General features: G+C 41.6%; 1 protein-coding gene across 1 annotated transcript in view; it reads right to left on the bottom strand.

The window, feature by feature from the left end:
• LOC115369211 (poly [ADP-ribose] polymerase tankyrase-1-like) overlaps positions 1 to 24,659 on the bottom strand; it is a 140,480-nt gene extending 115,821 nt beyond the window's left edge. Inside the window, exons 1-3 of the mRNA XM_030065775.1 lie at positions 24,147 to 24,659; positions 17,044 to 17,159; positions 11,535 to 11,643 (exon numbers count right to left, since the gene is read on the bottom strand). Of these exons, the coding sequence (XP_029921635.1) occupies positions 11,535 to 11,643; positions 17,044 to 17,159; positions 24,147 to 24,630 (709 nt within the window). The 5' untranslated portion in view covers positions 24,631 to 24,659. The remainder of the gene's footprint in view (positions 1 to 11,534; positions 11,644 to 17,043; positions 17,160 to 24,146) is intronic.
• Between the last annotated feature and the right edge of the window lie 1,456 nt (positions 24,660 to 26,115).

The following is a 26,115-nucleotide window of genomic DNA, read 5'->3' as shown; positions in this document are numbered from 1 at the left end:
GGATCACAGTTAACCAGGTAAGTGTTATTCTACTGAAGGCGTACTTATTTTACTTATTTTCGCTGCATACAAGTACGCACGTCAACTGGCAGGCAACTCCGACTGGAAGTAAAACCAACGCTTTCACGTTTAACCGCATGAGTCAATTTGGTCAAAATATGCCAAAGTATTTCCAAAAATCAAACTATAAGCAGGATGATCTCCTCATTTGTGATTTCAAAACACAAATGCAAAACCAAAACCAAAAAAAAAAAAAAAAATTACAATAACTGTCTCATAATGTCTCCTGAGGTTAAATTCTTTCATTCTTGTTTATTCGCATTATGTATTTTTTCTATGGGTAAAAACGCACAAATGATCATATGATAACACGTGTTTATGGATATATGGTTTAAAAACTATAATTTGGATAAATTGTATGGAAGTCAGCTGATACAGTAGTTGATGCTGAGTAGTGGAGAAGGGGAACGATTTAAATAAGCATATGCTGCTTTCTACTCCTTTTTGGACTTGTTTTGTTGTTTCAGCTATTCTGTATTGTTTTTTTGCATTGTGTTTTTTTTTTTTTTTTTCACATGTCTAAAATAAAGCCTTCATTCATTCAGTCATTCATTCATTCATTCATTATGGCCACCTCAGCCTCAGCTCCATGTTTGAGACAGACGGGTTGATCCTCTTTGTGAGTGAGCAGGTGCTGGAGGTCCCACCTGTCCTGAAAACACCTGTCTGCCACTTTTCAAGAATAATAAGAAGAATCACTTTATTGTCACTTTCATGGTTAACAATGACTTTGACTGGCTTTGCTAACGAGAATACAGTGGTCCCTCGCTATAACGCGGTTCACCTTTCGCGGCCTCGCAGTTTCGCGGATTTTTTTTAGTGTAATTTTGCATGCTTTTTTTTTTTTTTTTTTTTTTTTTACAGCGCATTGTGTTCTGCGTCCTGATTGGCTAAGGGACTGTAGCCCATCGTCAATCAATCTCCTCCGTGCCGTGTCTCCTGTACAGTACAGAATGCGTTCAGCTTGCCTCAAGTGTGTAGTGAGGGGTTTTACAGCCTTAAAACATCTAGAATAATTGTAAAAAATAAAGCTGACTACTTCGCAGATTTCGCCTATTGCGGGTTATTTTTAGAACGTAACTCCCGCGATTAACGAGGGACCACTGTAATTGTCGTGTTGGAAGCAAATTGAGCTGCTGATGAGCTTGACGAGGTGTACTGTGGTATTTCTGTGCAATACTGACTCTTACAATAACAAATCTGTGCAATATCGGAAACGTGCAATATCTTAGAATGTGAAGGAGTGTCTGCGTATGTGTGACTGTTTCTTTTTTACTCACTTTTTATTATTATTTATTATGTTTTTTTGTTTTCTCGGTACTGTACTGCACTGAAGGATGGCACCTGATTTCGTTGTTAACCATGACAATGAAGATAACAAGGGATTCTTATCTTATATTTTATCTTGGTAGTGCAGGACGCTGCAGTGCATGCTGGGGTTTGTAGTACCTGCATTATGGGCAATATGGAACCAGGCGAAGATTAACGGAAAATCAGGTCATTTCTCGGGCCTTGACTTTGAGGTAAAAGCACCTCGACGTGAGGAGAGACTTCAATCGTTCACCGTAATGAAGTCCTCCACGTTCATTTTCCTATAAGCAGCAGCACTGTTGTGTTCTGATGACTTGAAACTGGGGGCGGGGCGAAATGCTCCCTCCGCCGGGGAAAATAGTTCCCGGGGAAGTTTTTTGCTCTCCACAGCCAATTATCAGTTCTGTGGTTTATGAATGCTGACGACTTTATTAGCCGCAGAAGCAAAACATTATAATGATAGTTCAAATGTGAAAATCAAGGGACTTTGATTATACACTACTCACAAAAGTTAGGGATATTTGGCTTTTGGGTGAAATTTATGGAAAATGTAAAATGTTCACGCTACAGTGATATTATATCATGAAAGTAGGGCATTTAAGTAGAAGCATACACTGGTGATTTCCTCATCTCAAACCATTTCTTGAAACAAAAGCCAACAACAGTGGTGGATATACCACAACAAAAAATGTCAGTGTCAATAACTTGTCATGTGCCCTTGAGCATCAATTACAGCTTGACCACGACGTCTCATGCTGTTCACAAGTCGACTTATTGTCTGCTGAGGCATGGCATCCCACTCTTCTTGAAGGGCGGCCCTCAGGACATTGAGGTTCTGGGGTACAGAGCTCCGAGCCTCTACACGGCGACTCAGCTGATCCCATAGGTTTTCTATGGGATTCAGGTCTGAGAAAGTGCAGGCCACTCCATCTGAGGTACCCCAGTCTCCAGCAGCCGTTCCCTAATGATACGACCTCGATGAGCTGGAGCATCAAACACCTGATGTGAATTTTGCCGTTAAGCTCCTTGTTAGAGAACAGCAACTTGTGCAAAAAGTACTGAAACACTGAACAGTTGGACATGTGCATTCAAAAGTTTACAGAAGGTCACATTAAGTTCACCTGTAAAGGTTAGAATGCATTTTAGGTTCATCCTGAAATTTCACCCGAAAGCCGAATGTATGTTGTGAAATCTTTAGTGCAACCGCATGATTTGCAATACGGTTTGTTGTGATGTAAAATGTGGGGAAATGCACTGAACAGGCCAAAATCCCAGGTAGGGTCCTTTAAAAATGAACTAAAGTGGCTAACTCGGCCACTCTGCACTTCCTGTCATGTGTTTCCAGTTGATTCCCAGGCAGCTGAGGAGACACAAACCGGAGACGCTCGCAGAAATGTTCATTTGGATGACATCTCATCCCCAAATTACAAAGATTGGCAGAATGAGGTCACTAAATTCATGGTGAGAAATCTATCCGCCACTGGATGTGCCTCACAGAAGCCAAACTGTTGCAGGGAATGTAAACACACTTTTATCCCGTCTCTGTTAACAAGGAAGTGGGAAAAAAAAAAAAACTTGACACTTTAATTTAGTATTTCGACAGTGTGCCAACAGAACCACCGATACAGAACCGCAACACCGAAATAAGGCCGTGATTTGCAGACGAAACTAACAACTCAGCCCTAAGCAAAGAGAATTTGGACACGATCGCCATGTTCGGAGAATAATCCGAGATGTCCCGACGTCACACCCGATGCTGCTTAATCCGGCTCTGCAGGCGGTGTTTGCTCCTTTGGACTCGCTTTGTTTTGCCAGGTGAGATCGACGCCGTTTGAGCTCGGCATGCAAAGACGCCTGAAAAAGTTTGAGTCCTGTGACGAGAGGATTTCTGGCGCAGTTCGCCGGGAGTGACAACTCGATCCAACCGGCTACAAGGAACAACGCCCGAACGCCAGGGATTACACGAGGAGACGGAGGCTGGCATCTTTTTAGCCGGCAGCTTTCCGCACGCTTGGAAAGCCGAGCATAACAAAATGAGATCTGGACCGGTGCTCATATTCAGATATTTTTGCATGTTGTTGTAACTGGTAGAAATACTACATGCCTTATGTATAATTTATAATGTATTTGTGTTGAGGCTGTCAATTTTATGAAACAAACTGCTGAGATAAAAACCGCTCGGGAATATTTTAGGCAACATATTTTCCTCTTGCACCTGCAACCAAACGAGCAATTTCATTCATTATTAATAAGCCACTGGTTGCCGATTGGCTGGCGGCGTTGGTGGCCCCGCCCTCCTCGCTGATTAAAGCCCCTACATGATTGGTTGACGTTTGATGAGGCCCTCTTTGTGATAAAACAACGGGGCCGAGTCTGATTGGCCGGTTTATGTGGCGACATCATTTTTTTCCACAGGGAACCACAACCATCTTTTAACATCACTTAGGCCCTAAATAACATCCCAGACTGCAAAATCTGTGCCAAAACTAAGAAAAACCCTTTTTTTTCCCTGCAATGCACACTGGGGTTATTTATCACGAGGCTCTCAGTGACACAAAAACACTAAAAATGGAGGCTACAAAAACAGACAACGCGCCTAACAATGCATGACAAATGGCCTGTAAAGATCAGGGTTTAAAAAAAGTAGCACTTATTTTAAAAAATGCACAGCACCTGGATAAAGGCCGTCTCTGAGGCAGCTGCTGGGAATCTTTTGCCTGTCTGTCTGGGTGACGCTCGCCGCGATAGCTTCCTCCTGATGGAAGGCTTGTTATCAGGCCTCTGCACCGGGCGGCTCAGCTCGGAAACATATTTCCTCTTGGCCTTATTAAGCCACCTGCCGGAGTCGGCGTCGCCTGCAGGTGGCAGCGCTGCACCGGTGACTTTCCCTCACAACCTGATGGGTGAATTTCCTTACTTGTGTGTGTATGTGTAGGTATGTGTAGGTATGCACTGCAAAAACACAAAATCTTACCAAGATTATTTGTCTTATTTCAAGTCAAAAATGTCTTATTACTAGTCAAAATATCTCATTACACTTAAAATAAGACATGATCACCTCAGAAGTAACTTGTTTTTAGACAATTTTCACTTGTTTCAAGTGAAAATTTGCTTGAAACAAGTGAAAATTTGCTTGTTTCATTGGCAAAATTTGCCAGTGGAAAAAGTGAAAATTCACTTGATATAAGTGAAAATTAGCTAGAAACAAGAAACAAATTTTGCCAATGAAACAAGCAAATTTTCACTTGAAACAAGAGACAGTTGTCTAAAAACAAGTTACTTCTGAGGTGATCATGTCTTATTTTAAGTGTAATGAGGTATTTTGACTAGTAATAAGACATTTTTGACTTGAAATAAGACAAATAATCTTTGTAAGATTTTGAGTTTTTGCAGTGTGTGCATATGTATGTATATGTACATTGAAATGTACGTATGTGTGTATATTTGAAATGTATATAGCCTAGATGTTTTCTTCATTTCTTCATTTCAATGTTAAGGTGCCTACAAAGAACCAGAGGATGTTAGGGGTGGGGAGATGGGAAGGAAGGGGATGTCAGGCAGTCATGTACTATATAGGAGACTGACGAGTTTGCATATGTATTATGTATGTTAAATATGTGAACCGACCTGTTATTAATTGTGGAAAATAATAAAAAATTTGGTCACTTACTTAATGTTTGTACAGCTGTGATGTTTTCAAGCAACAATCCTACCCTGGTAGAGCTGAAGTTGAGGTTCTAGCGCTAAAAATGATCTTAATCCTAACATAATCATCACCTCTAAAACACTAGACTACCCTTTTTTTAGTTTTAGATTTACAGGAAGGCAAAGGAAACCCTTCCACACCGTCATGCATTCAGTGAGGATGCTCTGTGATTTACAAAAACTGACCAACGTCTCCTGAGAAGTGTGTGTGTGTGCCCTTCACACGTCTCACACAGAAAAAGAAAAAAGAGCTTTCCGAGCCGCCTTTGCAACAGAGCTACAGTTGGAACAGCAGCACACGATGACGTGCACGCCTGCCACTCTGTCTTTTTTTTAAAACGTTCAAATCAAACTAAATCACTGTCAAGGTAGAGCAAAAACCTAAATGTGGTGCAATGTGATGCAGAGCTGATAAGAAAATAAATAAGGTATTCAACTGGTGAAGTAATGTGGCTCAAATTCCACCGTGGTGTTCCAAATTAAAATGTAATGAGACAGAATAATATAATCTGAAAATCAAGAGGAAATTGTGAAAACACAAATGCACAAGGGGCGCAGAGTAAACAAAGACAAAAAAAAAGGGAAAAAAGGCGAGTTTGTGATGTCGCTTGTTAATCGTTGTTCGTATTTTTGCTTGTTTTCGATTGTGTATTAATTAAGTTTTGTTTCCTTTGTTTTCTGCGGCGCGCTTTCTGACAACCCGGTCTGGTAATTACACCTCATAAATAAATCAATAAAACTTGATGTGCACGTGTTCCTCTGCAGATGAAGCGTCATTCGGACTGCAAGAGGAACCTGGAGGCGCGGCGGCCTGCAGAGACGACCACAAATCTGCAGCATCATGGACTCAAATGTGGCTCGCACCTTCGTGGATCTCAACTTTGTCTCTCCGGCCTGTTTATCTCTCTCTCTTTCTCTTTCGTGCTTAACCAACAGCTCAAAGTGCATTTTTCATGATGCTTTTGCTGTATCTACTCTCACACTCTCACACACATTCATTCTGGCCCGTTTAACAATTTTCATCCCGGCTCAAAGACCTCAAGAAGTCGCCCAAACATCGAACATCTGTCCCGCCGCCGCTGCCAGGATTTGGTGCAGTGATTTCTGCGGCGGCCGGACCTGAATCCTTGACAGGCGGCTTCTGATTCGGTTCCTGCAGATGTGGGCTGGTGCAGGCGGTGCTGGAGCAGCGTTCTGGTTTCCCCTCGGCTTCTGTTGTTTTGCCTCTCCGTATTGAGCCGCTGTGGCTGGCAGCCAGCGGCAGACGGCTGGTTTCCTCTGAGGACAGAAACCCCGGGATCGTGTTCTCCCGTCTCCACCGCTCGGGTTACATGTGACGAGCACGACTCTCACATGACGATGAAGACACGCCTGTCCTCCTCGTCTACACCGGACGAGCTTCATGAAGTGATTTCCAGCAGCACAGTTTCACAAAGCAGTGGGTTAACCCTTTATAGGGCAAGTGACTATTGTTGGTCATTTCAGAAATGTTACATATCACGCCCATCCCGTCTCAGTTAGTTCAATAATCATTTGGTCTTCACCCAGCCAATCAGCAAAGATCACTCTACATCCCAGGTCACATGATTGTGGCATTTGACCAATCTCAATGGCTTTGATTTTCTATTACAAAATGAAAATTTTAGAAAAATTTGATACAAGTAATAAAGTCCTGTCATGTTCTCTAATAACAGTCGAGGGTTGTTTTTTTGAATTTCAAAGTATTTCAATGAGTGCCCTATAAAGGGTTAAGGCTAATTCCATTTTTTTTTTCCAGAGAGTCCACAATTTCCTTCATATAAACATAAATTGACTAATTATTTATCACTTTGGTTTGGCGAGGGAGCGACGATGCAGCCATGAAGTTGTTGGATGTCGACACACTGCCCACACAGAAACGAAGGATTCATCTTATAGGATCCAGAACGCAGAGAAGTTATTTTTAATTTTAAAGAAAATCTATTAACTATGACCAGCAAATAGTCAGGAAGGACAGCAATTTGAGGTGTGTCAACTGCATGAAATTAGACTTGAAACCTAAACAGAAACAACATGTATGTGTGACGGATCTGAAAACTGATCATCACTACAGAGTTTCTGAACACTTTTTGTTCATGTGACCAGGGGCTCTTTACCTTCCCATGAGCCTGCCTTAGAACCTGCTGCCTTATTAGATAGATAGATAGATAGATAGATAGATAGATTTTTATTGTCATTGCACAATCATATACGTATAATAATGCAACGAAATTAGGGCTCAGTCCTTTCGGTGCAGGGGAGAATAGAAAGCATCGTGCATCTTGCTAGTTGAATAGCCAAGTCCAGTAATAGATGGCTGCAGCCATGTCTCTGATATCAGAAAAAATGCAACAGTCACGGAAACACTCGTTGGATGTGCAAGCACAGTTCGTCATCCCGTGTTCGCCATGGACCTGGCGCTGGAAAAAGCTGGGAGGCGGCGGCCCAAAGGGCTGTCCTTTCAGCCGTGTCAACGCACCGGCCCTGCAGCCTCGGCGTCCTCCGGAATGTCCTGGCAGCGACAAAAGTCCGGTGAAATTGGCATCCCGCAGCGCAATCCCAAGCTCAAAAGGTCCTGATAACTGTTGTTTCCTTTGCTTGTTTACGTTTCCTCCTGGACTTGTCGCTGGGAAGAACTATCCACGGAGACCCCGGTGTTCTAACGGCGTCCTCCGGAATGTCCTGGTAGCGATGAAAGTCCGGCGAAATTGGTACCTCGTAGCACAATCCCAAGCTCAAAAGGTGCTGATGACTGTACGCGTACATTGCCCAACATAAGGTGGTGTTTTAAGCTAAAAACACAACCATTCACACATACAAAAACATATAATACGGCACCGAGAGTGGAGAGCTGTAGCCGCTGCGTCTATGCACGCCGCCATATTATTGCTGCCCCTGAGGCGTGGGCCAGTCTCCCCCTCCACATTAAGGCGTCTCCATCACTCCATCATTTTTAAATCTAGACTTAAAAGCAGAATGAGTAGAAATTTCCTAAAAACAAAGTTTAGACTCATAACAAATATAATCCTGTCAATCATGACTGCAGAGCCACTAGCAGTGTGTGTCGGTGTGTGTGTGAGCTCGGGACTCTTCTGGGCGTCGGCCTTTGGGCAGCGGGTGTGTAGCTCCCAGCCAATCACAGCGCAGCATAGTGCCAGACAGATAACACGACATCCAACAGGAAGCTATGAAAATCGCGGAGTGCAGAAAAAAGTAAATCCAGCGAGGAGAAGCGTCGAGCGGACAAAACTCTAAATCTGGCTGGCGAGCACTGAGGGAGGAAATATTCTGTTGCCATCCCAGGAAAGAAAAACTTGTTGGGAGGAAGGGCCAACTTTGAATATGGTGTTTAACGAACAGCACCTGCCAAGCCCACTAACTCTGCCTTTAAAGCTTGGGGAGGTAACTCTGCAAAGTGGCACATACAGCACCGGCCTGAGATTCAGTCACTCCTGTAAGCCCCGCCCACCCTCATGCACGCTCATCGTACACGTGGCGCTGATGTTGATGCGGTGAGGAAGTGAGGACCTGGCGTGCTGGCTTCTCTGGCTGCAGAGCACAGGCGAGCGATGCTTCCTTGAGCGGGTTGGTTGTTTGATTTTAACAAATGGGATCCGAGCCCCAGGAGCAGCCCGGGACACTGGATTATTTATTTATTTATTTATTTATTTATTTATTTTTTTTTTTATTTGTAATTAATGCTTTTAGCTTGGCTCAGACCGTCCGTGTACAACAGCAATTTGTCAAAATTATGAAGGAAGGAAAGTTACCTACACCAGCTTTAAAACCTTTTACATTACATTATGTCATTTAGCAGACTCTCGTGATTTACACACATCGGTCTTCCTCAGCTGAGCCTTCATTAGGGAGATTTTTTTTATACACAGCATGCATGGGAGGAGGGTCTGGCATGATGAGTTAATGCAGGTCAGGTAGAGTATAGCTGACGTCTGCTGCCACTGACATCCGAGTCAAAACCACAGATGAACGGGGCGTCCCGGCGGCTCACTGGGTGAGAGTGCATGCCAGTGGTTAAGGCTGAGTCCTGGGTTCAAATCCGACCTCATCCCCGGCGCTTCCTGTCTCTCTCTATTGTGACAGTCAAATAAAAAAGGAAAAAATGTGGAAAAAAAAAAAAAAAACACAGATGAAATGAACCGAGGGGATCGAGTCGTGACGGCAAAGTGGAGCAGCTGTAAAAGAGAGCGGCCCGTCCCGAGTTCAACGCCCTGTGACCCGTCTTGCAGGTCCGCCTCTCAGCGGCCCCCTGAGGGGCGAGGCTCCCCGGGGGGGGCGGGGGGGGGGGCGGCAGGTGGAGAGACACGGACGCCGCTGAAGGATCAGCGTAGCGTCACAAAAACCAGAAGCTTTTCCTCTGTTTCCTCTGCTGCTGTGGAGCGCTCCGGCCGCCGAGCTGCCACTCATCCCGCGGCGGTCGGTGCAGAAACAAAAAAAAAAAAACAACAACTGGTGCCTCTTCTTTTCTCCCCGTTTTGCTCAGCGGTGACGCCGGCTAACCATAATTCAATGCATCACTTGTTAGCGCCACTCACAGCGAGCGCCGCGCCTCCATTACGACCGTAAGCAGCCGCCTGGTGTTGTGTCTGCGGCAGATTTCCCCCGGGAATCGGCAACACACATCGATTCGTCCCTTCTAAACTCGGCGCCGCCGTGTCAATGTTTAAAATAAAACGATGCTGGCAAGTGCTCATATACTGTGAGTGAGAGAAATCAATGTTCCTTTGTCCCCTGTGCAGGCTGGAGACGGAGCGCTAATGCAGTAATTGCAGTTTACAGGTTATTTGCGGCTTTATGGTTAGTGGAAAATAATGGCACACGGGCCGCGGGTGGTTTATTACAGCTGCTCAAATGACTGTGTGATTAAACTGAGCCCCAGGTTGTGACTTTGGCAGGACAGGGAAAGAGGCATTTACAAACAGAGCGCCACACACACACACACACAAAATTGATTTCAATACAAAAAGTTAATGTAATATCTAAAAATGTTATGCGATTATGATACTGCAGCAAAAGAAAAGAAAAAAAAAAAAACATTGAGCAATAATTTGATGTTATTATGATACCACGGCAAATGAAAGGAAAACAAAAATCATCCAGCAATGTCGGGGGAATCGCCGCGCTTTTATTTATTAAGCAGCACTGAGAGCAGCCTAACTTTGGTATCGGTAACAATAATCTGGACAACTTCATAAATATTCAAGTCTGCAAAGAAAAACAACGGGCAAAACAAACAGCCAATCTGATGAGCACGCATTAATCTGAGCAAACACTTGGTAAAGAAAAGAGAAAACATGGAGATGCTTCACTGCATAACTTCAGTGGAAACACCAAATACAAGACACACTAGGAAGTTGTTTTTAAGACTGTGTGTGTGTGTGTGTGTGTGCCAATCCTTGTTGAAAGCACATGCACTGTTTAACCACAAATTGCTTTCACTTTTGCTGTCACTTTTTATTCCAAGTTTAAATATTAGTTTGAATGTGGGGAGAAAAGTTAATATTCAAACTGTAATTGCCTCTGTGCTTTCGAGTATTGGAGTCGTCGCCCCGGTATCTTGCAGAATACAGCAAATATACTGTACATCTTACAAAAATAGAGCCTGTATCACAACGTCACATCGTTATTTACGCGATCGTCCTTGTGGCCGTCTAACCAATCGTCTAAAATGATAAAAAAAAAAAAAAAAAAAGTCACTTTCTGTCAAGGCAACGACGTTTCCGTTTGCCATCGTGACACTTTGGCTGAAAGATTTTTTAATTTCTAAGTTTCTTAATAACTTGGTGTCCTGCCACGCGCTCAGAGAGTCAGAGTCTGATTTCAAAAACATCCAAAATGCACAACTTGTCCAACACAACAGAAGTGAGCTGGTTCATTTCTGTGCTGTTTCTGACTGCAAACTAATTATTTTTTTTAATTTTCGTGAGGGAAAACTGGCATTTCCAGCGGGGTCCCTTGACCTCTGACCTCCAGATCCCACAGCTCTCCCCTTTGCAGACACGCCCACCTTCTGCTAATCCCATGCAGTTTGGGCCCCAAACCCTGCAGTCCACATGTGTTCTTGTGGCCTGTTGTAAAATGGTGTGTGTGTGCAGACTGGGGCCTAAACAGTCTTGGAGCTGCATCAGTTGGCTTTGACTGAAAAGCTGAGACTCATAAAAAAAAAATGTGTAGATGATTGTACACCACAAAAATATAAAACTATAAAACTATAAAACATGCATACATTCACAAATATGACTGTATGACTGTACACGTACATACAACCATACATGCATTTTGAAATGCCATAAAATAGCAACACACAGCACACACACTACAAAAAACAAGCAATAAAACCCTGAAAGACATCAACCTTGTGTGCATGTGCACATGAGTGTGTGTGTGTGTGTGTGTGTGTGTGTGTGTGTGTGTGTGCATACCTATACAGACGTCAATCTTGCCCTTGATGGCGGCCTCGTGCAGCGGTGTGTAGTTCCAGTTGTCTCGGGCGTTGGAGTCGGCCCCTTGGCACAGCAGCAGGGACACCACCTAGCAGCAACAAACCACAGCCTTTACACACACGCACACACACACACACACTCCGCTCGGTTTGTAGCCCGGACGAGACTATTAAAATAAATCCAGAAACGGTAAACGCCGCTTCAATCAAAGTCGTTCCAAGTGGCAGGACGGCAAACGGACCCGAGGTGGGCCTTCGTTAGCTCAACTAATAAAGTCGTGTCTTTGCGATTTTGGATTTACATACAGCTTTCGAATGTTTGATGGCAGGTGCAAGTCAAATGCACGCTGTTTCTAAATCACATTTTAAGAAAAAGTCAAGTCAGGTGTCTAATTTCAAAAGAGACTTAACAGTGTTTATTCTCAAGTCTAAATTTTTTTTTTTTAATGTTATTACAGTCACAGTTGCATTTGTTCAGCACTTTTCTGGCAAAGTGCTGTCAAACAGAGCCCTAAAAGCCTCTGAAACATCAGAAACTAATAACCAGCAGACTCATTATCACAGAAGTTAATGGCCAAGAGGGGGAAAGCATTAAAAGAGCTGTCACCACTAATCACAAAAAAAAAAAAAAAAAAAAAAAAAAAAAACATGATGTTTGGGCGAGAGCAGCATATCAACCCGACACTAACAGTGAATTATTCTGATTTTCCACATCCGATCTTTATGGCTGACGCTGCACGCTGTTAATTTCGAAGTCACCACATCAGATCGGTGTGGAGACAATACCATCATTCTCTGCTGCGTGGAAGCTGGTTGTCATAGTGATGATGCAAGCGCACACACATTTTGTGTCTGAAACTGTGGGAGCAACAACAAACTAGACCTAGAAGAGCAGGAAGTCTCACTGTCGCTTATTGTGAACATCTTCTCTGTTGAAGACGAGAGCGAGAGAGAGAGAGAGAGAGAGAGAGAGAGAGAGAGAGAGAGAGAGAGAGAGAGACCACAGCCGCTGACCGCACAGACGAGAAAAACAGTGCAGTACAACGTTTCAACCATCAGGGGGCAGCACTGAGCAGCTGCGAAACAGAGTGCAGCACAGAAATTGAATGGGTAGACCCGTCGTGGGTCTTTGTGGGACCGTGTGTTTCACAATCAGAGTATTTCCACGTGGTTCCCGTTGCCATGACAACAGCCGTGGCCTTCACCGATGTCACCTCGTCGGCAGAAGAGTTTTGTTTGAATAACTTTATTGACACGTCCATCGTTACAAAGCAGTCACCCGCTGTGGGGGCGGATCTCTCTGTCGCAGCAACGACCAAGAGGGAAGTTAAAGTTAACGCAAAAAAATTAATTAAAACCATCAACGGGCTGATAAAGTTACTGAAATGATGGGAACTGTTTATTTTTATTTTTATTTTATTTTTTTAATTTTTAATTTTTAAATTTTATTTAAATTTTATTTTTTTAATTTTTATTTATTTTTTATTTATTTAATTTTTTTATTAATTTTGAAGCAAACTCTTGAGCTGCGAGGTTATTTTCACTTTTTCATAATTTCTTTTTCTCATTTTAATGTTTCCATCAGCCGCGCGTCAGCTTTTCTGATGTAAACAAACTCTTACGCTGAAACGGCGACGTCGGTTGCATGTTTACAGCTGTTGCCATGGAAACAGGAACCACCCTTGAACCGGGGGCCCACTCCGGTTCTACCCATTCAGTTCCTATGAAGTGGAATATGTGAACGTATCGAGTATAAGGCGCTGTCAGTCTGCTGATGTCACAGCTTTCCCAGCCATTCAGCTTACAGTATTCAAAATCTTGCTGATATGATTGGCTGCAGTATTCTTCTACCACTTAGAAGCACTTTCACCTCTTCTACTACTACTACTACTCCTACTGCTGGTGACTTGCTACATCATATGTGTACTAACAAAGTAGTATGCAGTAACTACCTAGTATGCCTTGGTACTTGGGCTGGGCGATATATACATCAATATCTTATCAATATTGTGATATGAAACTAATTGTGGTGATTTGGCTGAAGTGTCGTCTTGTCCTGGTTTCCAAGGCTGCTTGACTGTAAACAAACATATTTTTCGGAGCTTATTAGACTATTCTAGGTGTTTCTACCTGTGTGTTATTATATCCACATTACTAATGACTGTTTCGCAAAAATCTCCTGAGTGTGAATATCAACAATCATCCCTAGAATATCGTCACAATACTGATGTCGAGGTATTTGCTCCAAGATATCGTGATATTTGATTTTTTTTCCATATCGCCCAGCAACTACCTAGGAGCACCATGGCAACAACATAGTACAACTGTCAAAAAACACCCTGGCAACCACCCTGATAAAGATAGATAAGATAGATAGATAGGTATACTTTATTGATCCCAGACTGGGAAATTCACACGTTACAGCAGCATCATCAATAAAAACAAAAAATTTTAAAAAATTCAAATTAAAAGTATATACAATAGAGACTAAATATGCGAAATATATACACTAAAGACAATAAAGTAGTATTTGAAGTAATCAGTCAAGTATGGGTGAGTTTAAAAAGTAGTTCCAGTAACAGCAATGTTTTTTTTTTTTTTTTTTTTTTTTAATATTAAAGTGTGTTAAGTAGTTGAAGTAGAAGTTAAAATACCGTTGCTGTTATAATTGCCAGGCTTCAAATACTACTTTGACTCCTGCAGCTACTGCTTTGTGTACTTCACCTACTGCCTGAGGTACTTCAGCTACTGTTTCAAGTACTTCACGTTGTGCTTCGGCTATTTAAGTACAGCCTCAAGCTCTATTGAGTACAGTGAATTATCTGATGCTCTCAAGCTGAAGCAAGCACACACACTTTTTCTTGAATTTGGACTTTTCTAGTTTCCGTTACAGCTTTAAAAACCCTTTAAAAAGGCGTTCATGAGGGCGTACAGGCGGATTTAACCCTGCGTGGCAAATGGACGGCAGGTGTGCAGCCTGTGAATGCAAACAGCGGCAGGTGGGACCCACTGGGAAAGTTCAGTGTGAGAAATCAGTGCAAGGCGGAGGTGCACTTCACAGCAGTCAGAATTAAAATCAATACGACATACAGGCATCAAAGACAGCGGTCGCATAAAACAATTACAGAAACAACGATAACTACAGGGAAAACACACACACACACACACAAAAAAACCAAAATGCAGAGTGAAAGCTGCAGTGTGGAGCGTCCCGGTTCTGTAGGATTTGTCTCCCTCTTCTGACCGTATAAATGAAATGCAGCCTGAGAGGTGCACGTCCTGCAGGCTGCTTTCAATATTCATGTGCAAAGAAAAACTCGGAGAGAGATTCATGGAACTGTCAGACAGGGTAATAAGCCGCGCTCTAATTTTAATTTAATTGTGAAGCGCGGTTGAGATTAGAAATGTGCCACAGGTAGCAGCTTTGCAGTGTGTGCAATAAGGCAAAAGGCAGGGAGTTTAATCAGCGGGCGGACGGCTTCATCATCGTGTGGACTCACCGTGTGCAGACTGAACGCGGCAGAAGGTTAATTTATATGTAAACGTTCAACACCACGGCCTCAGAGAACCATTTAGCACCTCGAGCGCAAGAGCCTTTTAAACTGAACAAGCACGATTCAACAGGATTCGACAACAGAAATGATTAATGAGCAAAAGTCCTCATTACACCTGTTTCTACGGGAATGGTTCAATCACATTTCAAATAATACAAAAGACACTTTCTCCTCGTCATTGCTGACATTCAGCAAAATCACGGTTGCTGACTGTCAGACCAGCAGCAAATTTCAACTTTCAAATGTGACTGGAAATGTGATCTGAAAAAAAGGATTTAATATGTTTTTTCATTATTTATCAGATGCACAGAAATGGCTGATCATGGCCTGGTCAGTCTGTGCTGATGTTTGTCTGAAGGCCTCCAGAGCAGCGACAAAATAAACCCTTTTCCAAATCAGTGTTAACTTCATCAATGACGACAATGACCAAATATGTCTGTCACAGATAGATAGATAGATATATAGATAGATAGATATACTTTATTGATCCCAACCAGGGAAATTCTGGCTTTTTTTTTTTTTTTTTAAAGAAATTACAATAGAAAAATACAAAAAACTAAGACACACACGGGAACTGCTGCAACAGGCTGCCACCTCGCACGGCGCAAATATTACACCTATAATATTATTATTATATTACAGATATAATAGATCCTAGATAATAACAACTATGACGATAAGTATGTTTGGTTTTCATTGACGAGACGAGACGAGACGGGGTGAAAATGTTATTAGTCGACCGTCAGACGTTCAAAAATCCTCCGTCTTGTGTGTCTCTAAAAATATAACCTCGCAGCGTGCCGCCCTGTCATTGGCTGAAGTTCAGTGTGCTGCCCTGTCATTGGCTGAAGTTCAGTGTGCTGCCCTGTCATTGGTTAAACTGTTCACTGTGATTAAAACACAGCAAATAAGAAAAAAAGCAAGAACTCGAAGAGAACTCGCAAGAACTTAGCCGAACTTTAAGCCCGACAGCCCGATAAAGCCCGAAAAAAAAAAGAGAGGTAAAAAGAAAAAGATCGCCAAATTCGCCATTATTTAGCAGCGCCGGTGGCTCAAATTCTAGTAGCAAGTGAGAGAACGGACATAATAGTTGGCGAAAGGCAGCTTCACCACAGAACCAGAACCCAAAGCCCTACCCTACCCGACCAATTCATATACATTTTAGGCCCGACCCTACCCGAAAATGTCGGGTAGGGTCGGGTTCGGGCAGAATTTGAGAACTCTACTGCTGTGTGACGGGTCGCGTTGTTGTGATCAGCTGTCAGGATTAAAATCACTGCATCTGCTTGTTGTGTTACAGGTGAAGCAGCTGAATAAATCTAAAGAAAGAAAGTCGGGTTTGTTGCTGTGCAGTGAAGCAGCAGGTCAGTGCAGCTCCTGTCCCTCTGCTCTGCATCAGTAAACACATGGAGTGTGCACTGCAAAAACTCAAAATTTTACCAAGAAGATTTGTCTTATTTCAAGTCAAAATGTCTTATTTCTAGTCAAAACATCTCATTACACTTAAAATAAGACATGATCACCTCAGAAGTAAATTGTTTTTAGACAATTTTCACTTGTTTCAAGCTAATTTTCACTTGAAACAAGTGAATATTGTCTAAAAACAAGTTACTTCTGGGGTGATCATGTCTTATTTTATGTGTAATGAGACATTTTGACTTGAAATAAGACAAATATTCTTGGTAAGATTTTGAGTTTTTGCAGTGTGCCTGATGAAAATGATGAAAAGTCACTGTGTTAGATTTCATCTGCAAAAATCACAAAAGACTTCATCGACTACAACTGCACTCAAACCAACAATCATTCAAAATGTGACTAAAACTAAAATGTCTGAATCCAAACCAGCTGCCAAATTTAACTTGTGTCCAAATGTAAATAAATTTAACAACTTTATTCTTGTCATTTACTGTTTAGAAATATTATCTGCAGACCGACCTCCGAGTGGCCGAACGAGCAGGCGTTGTGAAGCGGGATCAGGCCCCCGTCGTCGCGGGCGTGCACGTTCGCCCCCGTCTGCAGCAGGTGGTCCACCACGTCCTTCCGGCCAAATCCTGAGAGAGGAGAGAGGAGAGCGGAAAGCAAGAAGGGGGAGGAAGGAGTGAACGGGCGCAGGAAGGGGGAGGAAACAGGAAAACGGGACGGGAGAGAGAGGATGACAGGATGAGAAGAGGTGGTGAGGGAGAGCGCTGTTAAAAACCATCCGAACGTGGAATGGAAACTCCTGTGCAAAACATTTTGTGCAGGTGTTTGGCAGCTGCACACTGAGTCACTCAGCAAGGACACACACACACACTGTCCTGCTGGGGTTTGTGTATTTTTACTGTGATGAGAGTAGCCTAAAAGCCTCGGTTCAAAATGTTTTAGTGACCTTCAGCGGGAAAACTGAACACACAGGTAAATGTAGAGCATTAAATTAGGGACATTTTGGGGTAGACCGGTGTAGAAGACACAATAAATTAGGCTACATTTTGGTACAACACACATTTGAAATGGCGAGACATCACACCTCCAGGCGTTTACAGGCAGTGGGATGCATTTTTTTTTTTCCATTAAACAAAAATGAATCAAGGCCAAGGCTATTAAAGCCAACTAAAACTAAACTAAAAAAACTAAAGCAAGGTGTGAAAAAATATTTTAGTTAACAGAAATAAAAATGAAAATTAAGACTCTAGAAAAAAACAAACAAAAAACTAACTGAAACAACATTGTGCTCTTGCAAAACTAACTAACTAAAATAAAGTAAAAATATACAGAAAATGTCTTGAGTTTTCGTCTTTGTGAATTTGGAAATTAGGCTAAATTCTAAGAAACAGAAAGAAATGAGAAATATGAAAATATGTGCCTTAGAATTTTTATTTTTTAAAATATGTTGTAAAGCTGTATCAAAAGTATGTACATTAGCCTAAGTCTTAATATGTGCATTGATCCTACAGAATATTACAACAATGAATACAGAAATAAGAAATTGAACATATGTAAAAACTCTATATACACCATATATACACAGGGATACTGCACTGTTGATGTACAGGAATAAATTATTACACAGTTAAATGGTTAAAACAACACTTTAAACAGTTGACACTTGACCCTGACAAATATTATATATTAAAATATAACAAACTAAAACTAATACTGAAACTAAAAAAAAAAAAAAAAAAAACTAAACTAAAGCTAAACATTTTTAAACAATAAAAGCGAGCAAACCCACTCTGGAAACTGAACTGAAACGAAAAGAGAAATAAAAACTAATGAAAAATACAAACCTATATTATCAAATTACACACAGTGTGCAAATGACACACTGAGCAGAGAACTGAACACCTGAGTGTCCCAGCTCAGGTTGAAGCTGCGTTTTCAGGTTCATGTTGGATTAAAGCTCACTTCCAGAGCGAGTGGGCAACCTCCAAAAAAAACCTGACCGGCACAGGCTGGTCTTCAAGGTCCCGCCGTGCTGCCGGCACGTATCACGGCTAAATCGTGACGTCCGGACGAAGAAAAGCTGTTTGAGGCTTGGAACAGAGTCAGCAAAAAGAATAATCCCCACCAGCCTGACCTCAAAAATCTTCATCCACTCCTTTTTTTTTTTTTTTTTTTTGCCAGAATGGCTTTGGTTATACTGTGTTGGTTTATTTAATTTTACATCACATCCTATTGGTTGTAGCACTCATACATTAATTATGCAAACAGACAGAAAAATGCCCTGAAAACACCTAGAAATCCGGTTTTTCCATGTATTCTCTCTCATAATATAATTATTGATGGTGCTGCCCGGTGCTGTATGAATAAAACATTCTCCTGACCAGCGGCAGCCCAGCGAGCCATCTGGCCCACGGGCGCCTCAGCTAAACGACTCTGCCAAATGGACATTAATTAGCCTCTAATTTAAACCGGCTCTACTCTTGCAGAATAGTCGAACTTTTTAAGTAGTTAAATGGAATATATTGGAACCGCTGTCTTTACATTTGGCGTGACGAAAAGCCACAGTGCACCCGGTCATCACGGCGATATTTTGGGATTAGAGCTTCTCAGAGAGGCGGCATTTTACTGTGTTTCATTTGAATACGACACCTGTGTGTTTTGTGCTAAAGCCCTTGCTTTGACCCCTAATGTTCACTCTCACTTTATCTCTTGATTTTTCAGTTTTTAATTATTTTATCATTGTAAAACAAAACAAAAACATGCACAGCACAGATGTTGTGCATTTGAGGCGTTCCTCAATCCTCATCGTGCAGCCTGGACAACAAACATACAGTCCCACATCAAGCTGACGCTTATGATGCACGATATGGACAGAAGTACTGGACCTCCTTCACATCACACCTGCAGGAGCTTCTCTGACCTCCCATTCTAAATCCATAAGCATTAATATGAAGTTGTTCCCTTTGCAGCAACAACAGCTTCCACTCTTCTGGGAGGCTTTCTCCCAGTGTGTCTGTGGGAGTTTTGAGCCTTTGTGAGCTCAGACTCTGATGTTGGGCCCGGCTCACAGTCTCTGTTCTAGTTGATCCAAAGGTGTTGGATGGGGTTGAGGTCGGGGCTCTGTGCGGGCCGCTCCAGTTCTTCCACACCAAACTCAGCCGGCCACGCCTTTATGGAGCTGCTCTGTGCACTGGGGCTCAGTCATGCTGGGACAGGAAAGGGCCTTCCTTCCCCAAACTGGTCCCACAGAGTTGAAAGCAGAGAATTGTCCAAAATGTGTCGGTGAGCTGAAGCGTTCAGATTTCCCTTCAGTGGAGCTGAGGGGCCGAGGCCGAGCCCAGAAACACCAGCCCACAGCGTGACCCCTCCTCCAGCAAACTGCACAGTCGGCACAATGCGCTCAGGCAGGGAACGTTCTCCTGGCGTTCCCCAAACCCAGACTCGTCCATCAGACCGCCACATGGAGACGCCTGATTGGTCGCCATGAAGCTCCTTTCACAGTTTCTGTGCTGATGTTGATGCCAGAGGAGGTTTGGAGCTCTGCAGGTACTGAGGCGGCAGAGCGTCGGACACTTTTACGCACTATGAGCCTCATCGCTCGGCGACCCCGCTCTGTAACTTTACGTGGTGCCGCCCCCTGGTGGCCGAGTCGCTGTGGTTCCTAAACGCTTCCACTTTGCAATAATCCCACTTCCAGATGATGGTGGAATATCTAGGAGGGAAGAAAGTTGAGCAGCTGACTTGTTGCAGCAGTGGCTTCCTGTTCCATCACTATTCCAGCAGCACCTGGAACTCAGTGAGCTCTTTAGAACCAGACGCTCTGTCACTGATGTTGGTGAAGGCAGACTGCATGGCTGCTGCTGGAGGTTACACACCTGTGGGGACGGGACTGAATCTAACACCTGAATTCACTGATTAAGAGCTGTGGCCCAACACTTTTGTCCATTTAGTGCATCACTGTAACGGCCTTTACTTGTATTTCACCTTTCAAAACAAATATTTTCTGCACAACTCATATGACATGAAAAATTACAACAGGGATAAAAAAAAAAAAAAGGACACGAACGGTTGTTATTGATTTTTCTTTCTTTGCTTCTGAAGGGAGGAGTTGTTAGCCGACAGTGGAGGATGAGGAATGGCTTTAATCGTTTAGTCATAATCCGTCAAAGTTAAGGCTGTACCAGACAAGATTTGTTATTTTTGTAAAAAAAAAAAAAAAAAAAAAAATTCCATCTTTTCAACCTAAATCACAAAGTTCGAATGCAACAGAGAAGACACACTCCCGATAACTGACACCCTGTTTATCTGAATTAAATGATGGTGTCTCCTGCAGTAATTATGAGAAAAACATGCCTGCCTGACATTTATGCATATATCTTCATTTCAGATCAGTGCCACCAAATCTAAATGTAATATGATCATTAACAGTGCTAAACAATTAATCAAATTATTACAGAAACTGCAACATGGCCAAGTGCAATATCCAAGTTGCAGGAGCTCCAGTTTTTCTTTCTTTTTTTTTTTTTTTTTTGATAAAAAGGTAAAATGTGTGACCAAACATTGTATATAAAGTATTGCATGGTGCTGCAGAGACGTCCGAGCCTACAAACTGTATTCTGCACAGGTAAGAAGACGTGTTTGTTTGGTACAGACCACAGAAAATTTCACACCATCATCATGTGAAAATGAAAATCTGCCAATCATAAAGCAAAAATTACTGATTGTAATGTCGGTAAAATTAATCGTAATATTATTTTTTAAATCATATCTTTCAGCTCTAACCATGAATCTAAATAAATAAAAGGTTTATATGTTCTTGAAAGCTTGCTTGTCTGAATTCAGTTTTATTCACCATACTTTTGATCTTTAAAAACTTATAAAAACAAATTAGATTTTAATATTATATTATTTTACTACTGCTGAGTCCTGGCATTAACATCCATCCTGGGCGGTCGGATCACAAGTGACAGCACTACATACAGATCTGAACGCACTAAAGAAAAATGTTTTGAAGATGCACTGAGATCCGATCCCTCGAGACAAAGTGGTGTTTTCTGCATCCTAAAATCATTTTGGGAATAAAACATCTCATTTCATCTTTAGGCATCAGGAATCACAGTCTCCAAGGCAGCTCTGGTCATTTCTAAACCGCTCTGGCTGTTTACATGTTCAACAAAATCCACATCCATCTAACATCACACAGCACCCTGTTATAAATAAAGGTACAGTAGGAGGCCATGTCTGTCCACCAAGGTCCAATCTACACACATGTCCCTCCTACAGGGCTAATTATTGGACCAAAAGGTAATTATGTGAAGCTTTTTCAGAGCCAAAAAGGTAGATATATGGTCTCAAAGCAGTAACAGGTACATATATGTAACGTTTCCTCTTAAATGTTATGGTACAGCATCAGGAGACAGGGTTTGTTAGGCCAAATCCAATGAATGAATGAATAAATATAGAAATAAATACCTAAATAAAGCAAGAAATTAGGTAAAATATTAATTTAAGGTAGGTTTTTTAATTTTTTTATTTTGTAGGCTATGGTTGAGTTGCCTTGAAATGAAATAAGTTTTGTAGATTTGTGGATATGAAAAATAGGAAATACAATTCTCCGGTCAATATTGTAGTTTATAATACAGGAACAAGACTAGTTTCTATAAGGTACAAACCACAAGGAGACAATTAAGTTTCCGATGTCAAGGGGACAAAAGCTGCACCTTGGAGGCTTCGGTGACAGGCCAAAAGTCAGTTTCCACTATTTATTAACTCTTAATCTTATTTATTAATTCTAATGAGGTCATTATTCTAACGCAGCTTTCTTTTGATGATGAGTGTCACTCCACGGAAACGTTTATAAGACTTATCCTTCATCAAATAATGCTGAGTTTAGTTTACAGAACTGAATTCTTTGCAGTTTTATTGTCTTTTTACCCAACATAACATACCATATTTAGCAACATTCATATAGCTAAAAAATAAATAAATAAATAGTTTAAATAAAATGGTCAGAAAGACAAACCTGTTATTGCGGGGGGAATGTGTTTTCTCCAACAAAGCAACACAAAGGGCCTGTTTTTGTCCCATTTCTTCAGTTTGTCTGCTTGTTAGCAACAAATTTGGAAAAAAAAATTCAATGGATTTGCAGGAAAATCCGTGCAGAACAGGGAAAAAAAGACCTGCTTCATTTAAATTAGGTTATGATTGACATTCTCTCTGTTAATGTTAATTGTGTTAAATGTGTTCAGCCACACATAACAGTGTCTTATTGATGTCTTATTGATCTTGGAAAAAAAAAGATCTTTAACAGTGACTGCCCATAAGGGGGTGTGGTGGTGGGCGTGACATAAACAGTGGGTGTGGTAGTGGGCATGGCTTCCCCCCTAAAAGGTGGTTCCGACTCAAAATGCCATAAAACATGAATCAGCCTGTCCTTGAGTGATTCTTGTCAAAAATGATCAGTTTTACCAAAACATTAATGTTGCTAGACATTTTCTGCACTTTGATGGCCTGGGTGTGTTTTTTTTTTTTTTTTTTTTTTTTTTATTCCAATTTGCCCACAGCTCTACTTTAACCCCCAATAGTGTAACATGATTTTTTTTATAAGCACTAAGAATTGGAATGAAAGAGGAAAAAATTATTTCACCTGTGGCCAGACATTTTTTTCACTTGACAGACTAGCCTAGCCTAGCCTCTGCAAAATTATGAACTATCCTCACAGTTTCACCCTTCATCTTCTCACTGACATGTTTTTAAACTGATTTCCTGCGTTATATGCATGTAACACTGGTAATCAATTCATAAAAACAGTGGAAATGCCTTTACCCTGAATCTGAAACAGTATTTAACTTTTTTTTAATTTTATTTGTTCAGTTATTTATTGTTGCTTTAATTCTTGTAGTTATACTATTACTTAATTATATTTTTATCTTATTTATATTCTACTGCCTTTTACCTCTTTTACCATCTCTCTCTGCTGTGTTTTGCATCTTTTATTTTCCTGTGTTATCCTTAAGTCTTGATTTTATCTTCATTTTGTTTTGCTCTTGTTTGGCCTTTTCTGTTGTTATTTTTTTGCTTTCTGTTTTTAGAGGTGCTAATAAGATTATTATTATTATTATTATTATTATTATTATTGTTATTATCATTATGAATGTTGTTATTATTGTTGACATTATCAATAATAATAGTAGTAGTAGTAGTAGTATCAGTGTTATTACTAGCATTTTCATCATCATTACTGAATCATGATGTCTGGCCTGGGGACAGGTTCAGGGGACAGAAGAACAACACAGGAGTTAAAGGACATTTCATGAGGACAAATCAACAAAACTCCTCAGAGTTAATGGGAAGTGTGTCTTGACATCTGAAAGCTTGTTTGTCCGCTGTTTTGGCACAAATACAAGCTGTTTTCACCCCCTGACAGGCAGCATCACCGTCAGGCAGCCAGCAGGTTTTATGGTACTGTAATAACAATAACAAATACAGCTGGTGGTGCTGCTTAAAGCCCGTGTTTTCATCCCTGGACACAGCCTCTGAGCCCGGGCACACACACTGAAATCAGCACTTAAATAGGAGTATGACTGATCAATAACTGTGATCTGTTAGCTGGTTACCTGCGGCGAAATGCAGCGGGGTTGATTTGCGTCCTGCCATGTCTTTGGCGTTCACGTTCACCGTGTCCACCAGCTTCTTCACCCGCGACACGTCTCCGTTCCGGCAGGCTTCAAACAGCTCCCGGAAAGCCCCGTTCGCCCCGCCGCCTCCGCCCGGGCTAACGCCCCCCGAGTCGGGCGTGGAGCCGGCGCTGGTGCCGCTGCCCTCCGTGGAGGTGGAGGTGGTGGTCGGGGAGCTAGCGCTGCTGCTAGTGCTGCTACCGCTGAGGGCCGGGGCTGGGGTGTCCACAGAGGCCGGGGTGACTTCACCGTCCGCCGGGTTGTCGGCCTCCGAGCCGGCAGACAGCGAGGTGGCATCGTCGGCGGATCCAAGCGGAGAGCCGGGCGGAGAGACGGAGAGAGAGGCAGCCCGAGGCGGGGAGGACAGCATGGAGCTCGGCTGCTGCTGCTGCTGCTGCTGAGAGGAGCGACGAGGCGTCGCCATCTTTTCTCCTTCTCTTTTTTTTTTTTTTTTTTTTTTTTTTTTTTTTTAACAACAGAACAGTTCCCACCGTTCCCACTGGCAACAAAACACTGCCGTCCGCTTCCTGCCAGTCAGAGTCAAACTTCCGTCTGGATGAACCTGGCTCTACTGCAATTTAAAAATCACTGCACTAGTAAAATGAAACGAAATGAAATACACGGGATTTACTGAAACTTTTAGCATTTATTCGTTTCGCATAATATCATTATTATGTAGGCTGGGGCAGTGCTTACAGTAAGCAAGTAAGTAAAGCTTTATTTACAAAGCTCTTGTTAAAACACAGTGGCAAAGTGCTTTGTGCATTTTTTATGTATTATAGGCTACTGTGGCATATTGTCATACATGTTGCCAGAGGGACATGGTATAATATTGTGTCCATTTGTTTACTGATTTCTATTTGCATGTAAATATCATTTTTTTTAAAAAATAGTAATGTGGCTGAATGACTCAGTAAAGAAGAGCATACTATAAATCAAGCCTATCATAAATTCTCACAAATTCTTAGAGTTAATCCCGCAGTGTTTGAATTTCTTTGGTTAGTCAGTTCACCACATAATTAACCCACTGCCCTGCCTCACGCCCAATGCATCTTTGCAGAAAATTTGCACACTAAAAGTTAGTAAAACATTACAAAAAAACATTTTTTTTTACATTCAAAATTATTTTAAAAATTAGAAAATTATTTATAATCATTTAAAATATGTTTTTAAATTGAATGGTAAAAAATAAATTACATTAAATTTGCTTTATTACAATAGCCCTACTTAAAAAAAATAAAATAAAATAAATTTGCCAATAAGATTACAATGGTAGAAAGCCTTCTTACAGGTTGTTCATCTTTGGGACCTTCATGACAAATGGACAAATGTGTCTGGACTTACCCTAAAGAGGCCATTTTTATGTAGCCTTACAACACAGATTCTACTAATTTAAGCAATACACATCTAATCTGACATCACTGTTCTTTAAATCAAACACTGAGGCTATGAAAAGAAACAAGGATTGGGCTATTGCATAGTAAAATAAATAAATAAATGAAATTAAAAAATCAAATGTAGTGGACTGGGACAACTTTCCAAAGAATTGTTATTTGTAATCCAGTTTCTTTGTGATATAATATCAAACAGGCAGTGGCGGTCCTAGGCGAAATTACTCCCTTGCGCCCTTCCATGTTACTACTCCTACAGCCCCTGGACTTGCTCACCGGTGAAAAAAAAAAAAAAGAAATGTTCCTATGTGCGTATATTTGAAATGTATATAGCCTAGATGTTTCTTTCTTTTTTGAGAAGGTGCCTACAAGGAACCTAAGGATGTTAGGGGTAAGGAGATGGGAAGGAAGGGGATGTCAGGCAGTCACGTACTACATGGGAGACTGACGAGTTTGTATAAGAATTATGTATGTTAAATATGTGAACTGACCTGCTATTAATTGTGGAAAATAATAAA

The sequence above is a fragment of the Myripristis murdjan genome, chromosome 12 (genome assembly GCF_902150065.1).
Source record: "Myripristis murdjan chromosome 12, fMyrMur1.1, whole genome shotgun sequence".
Lineage (NCBI taxonomy): Eukaryota > Metazoa > Chordata > Actinopteri > Holocentriformes > Holocentridae > Myripristis > Myripristis murdjan.
This window is presented reverse-complemented; position numbering and strand designations above follow the sequence as displayed.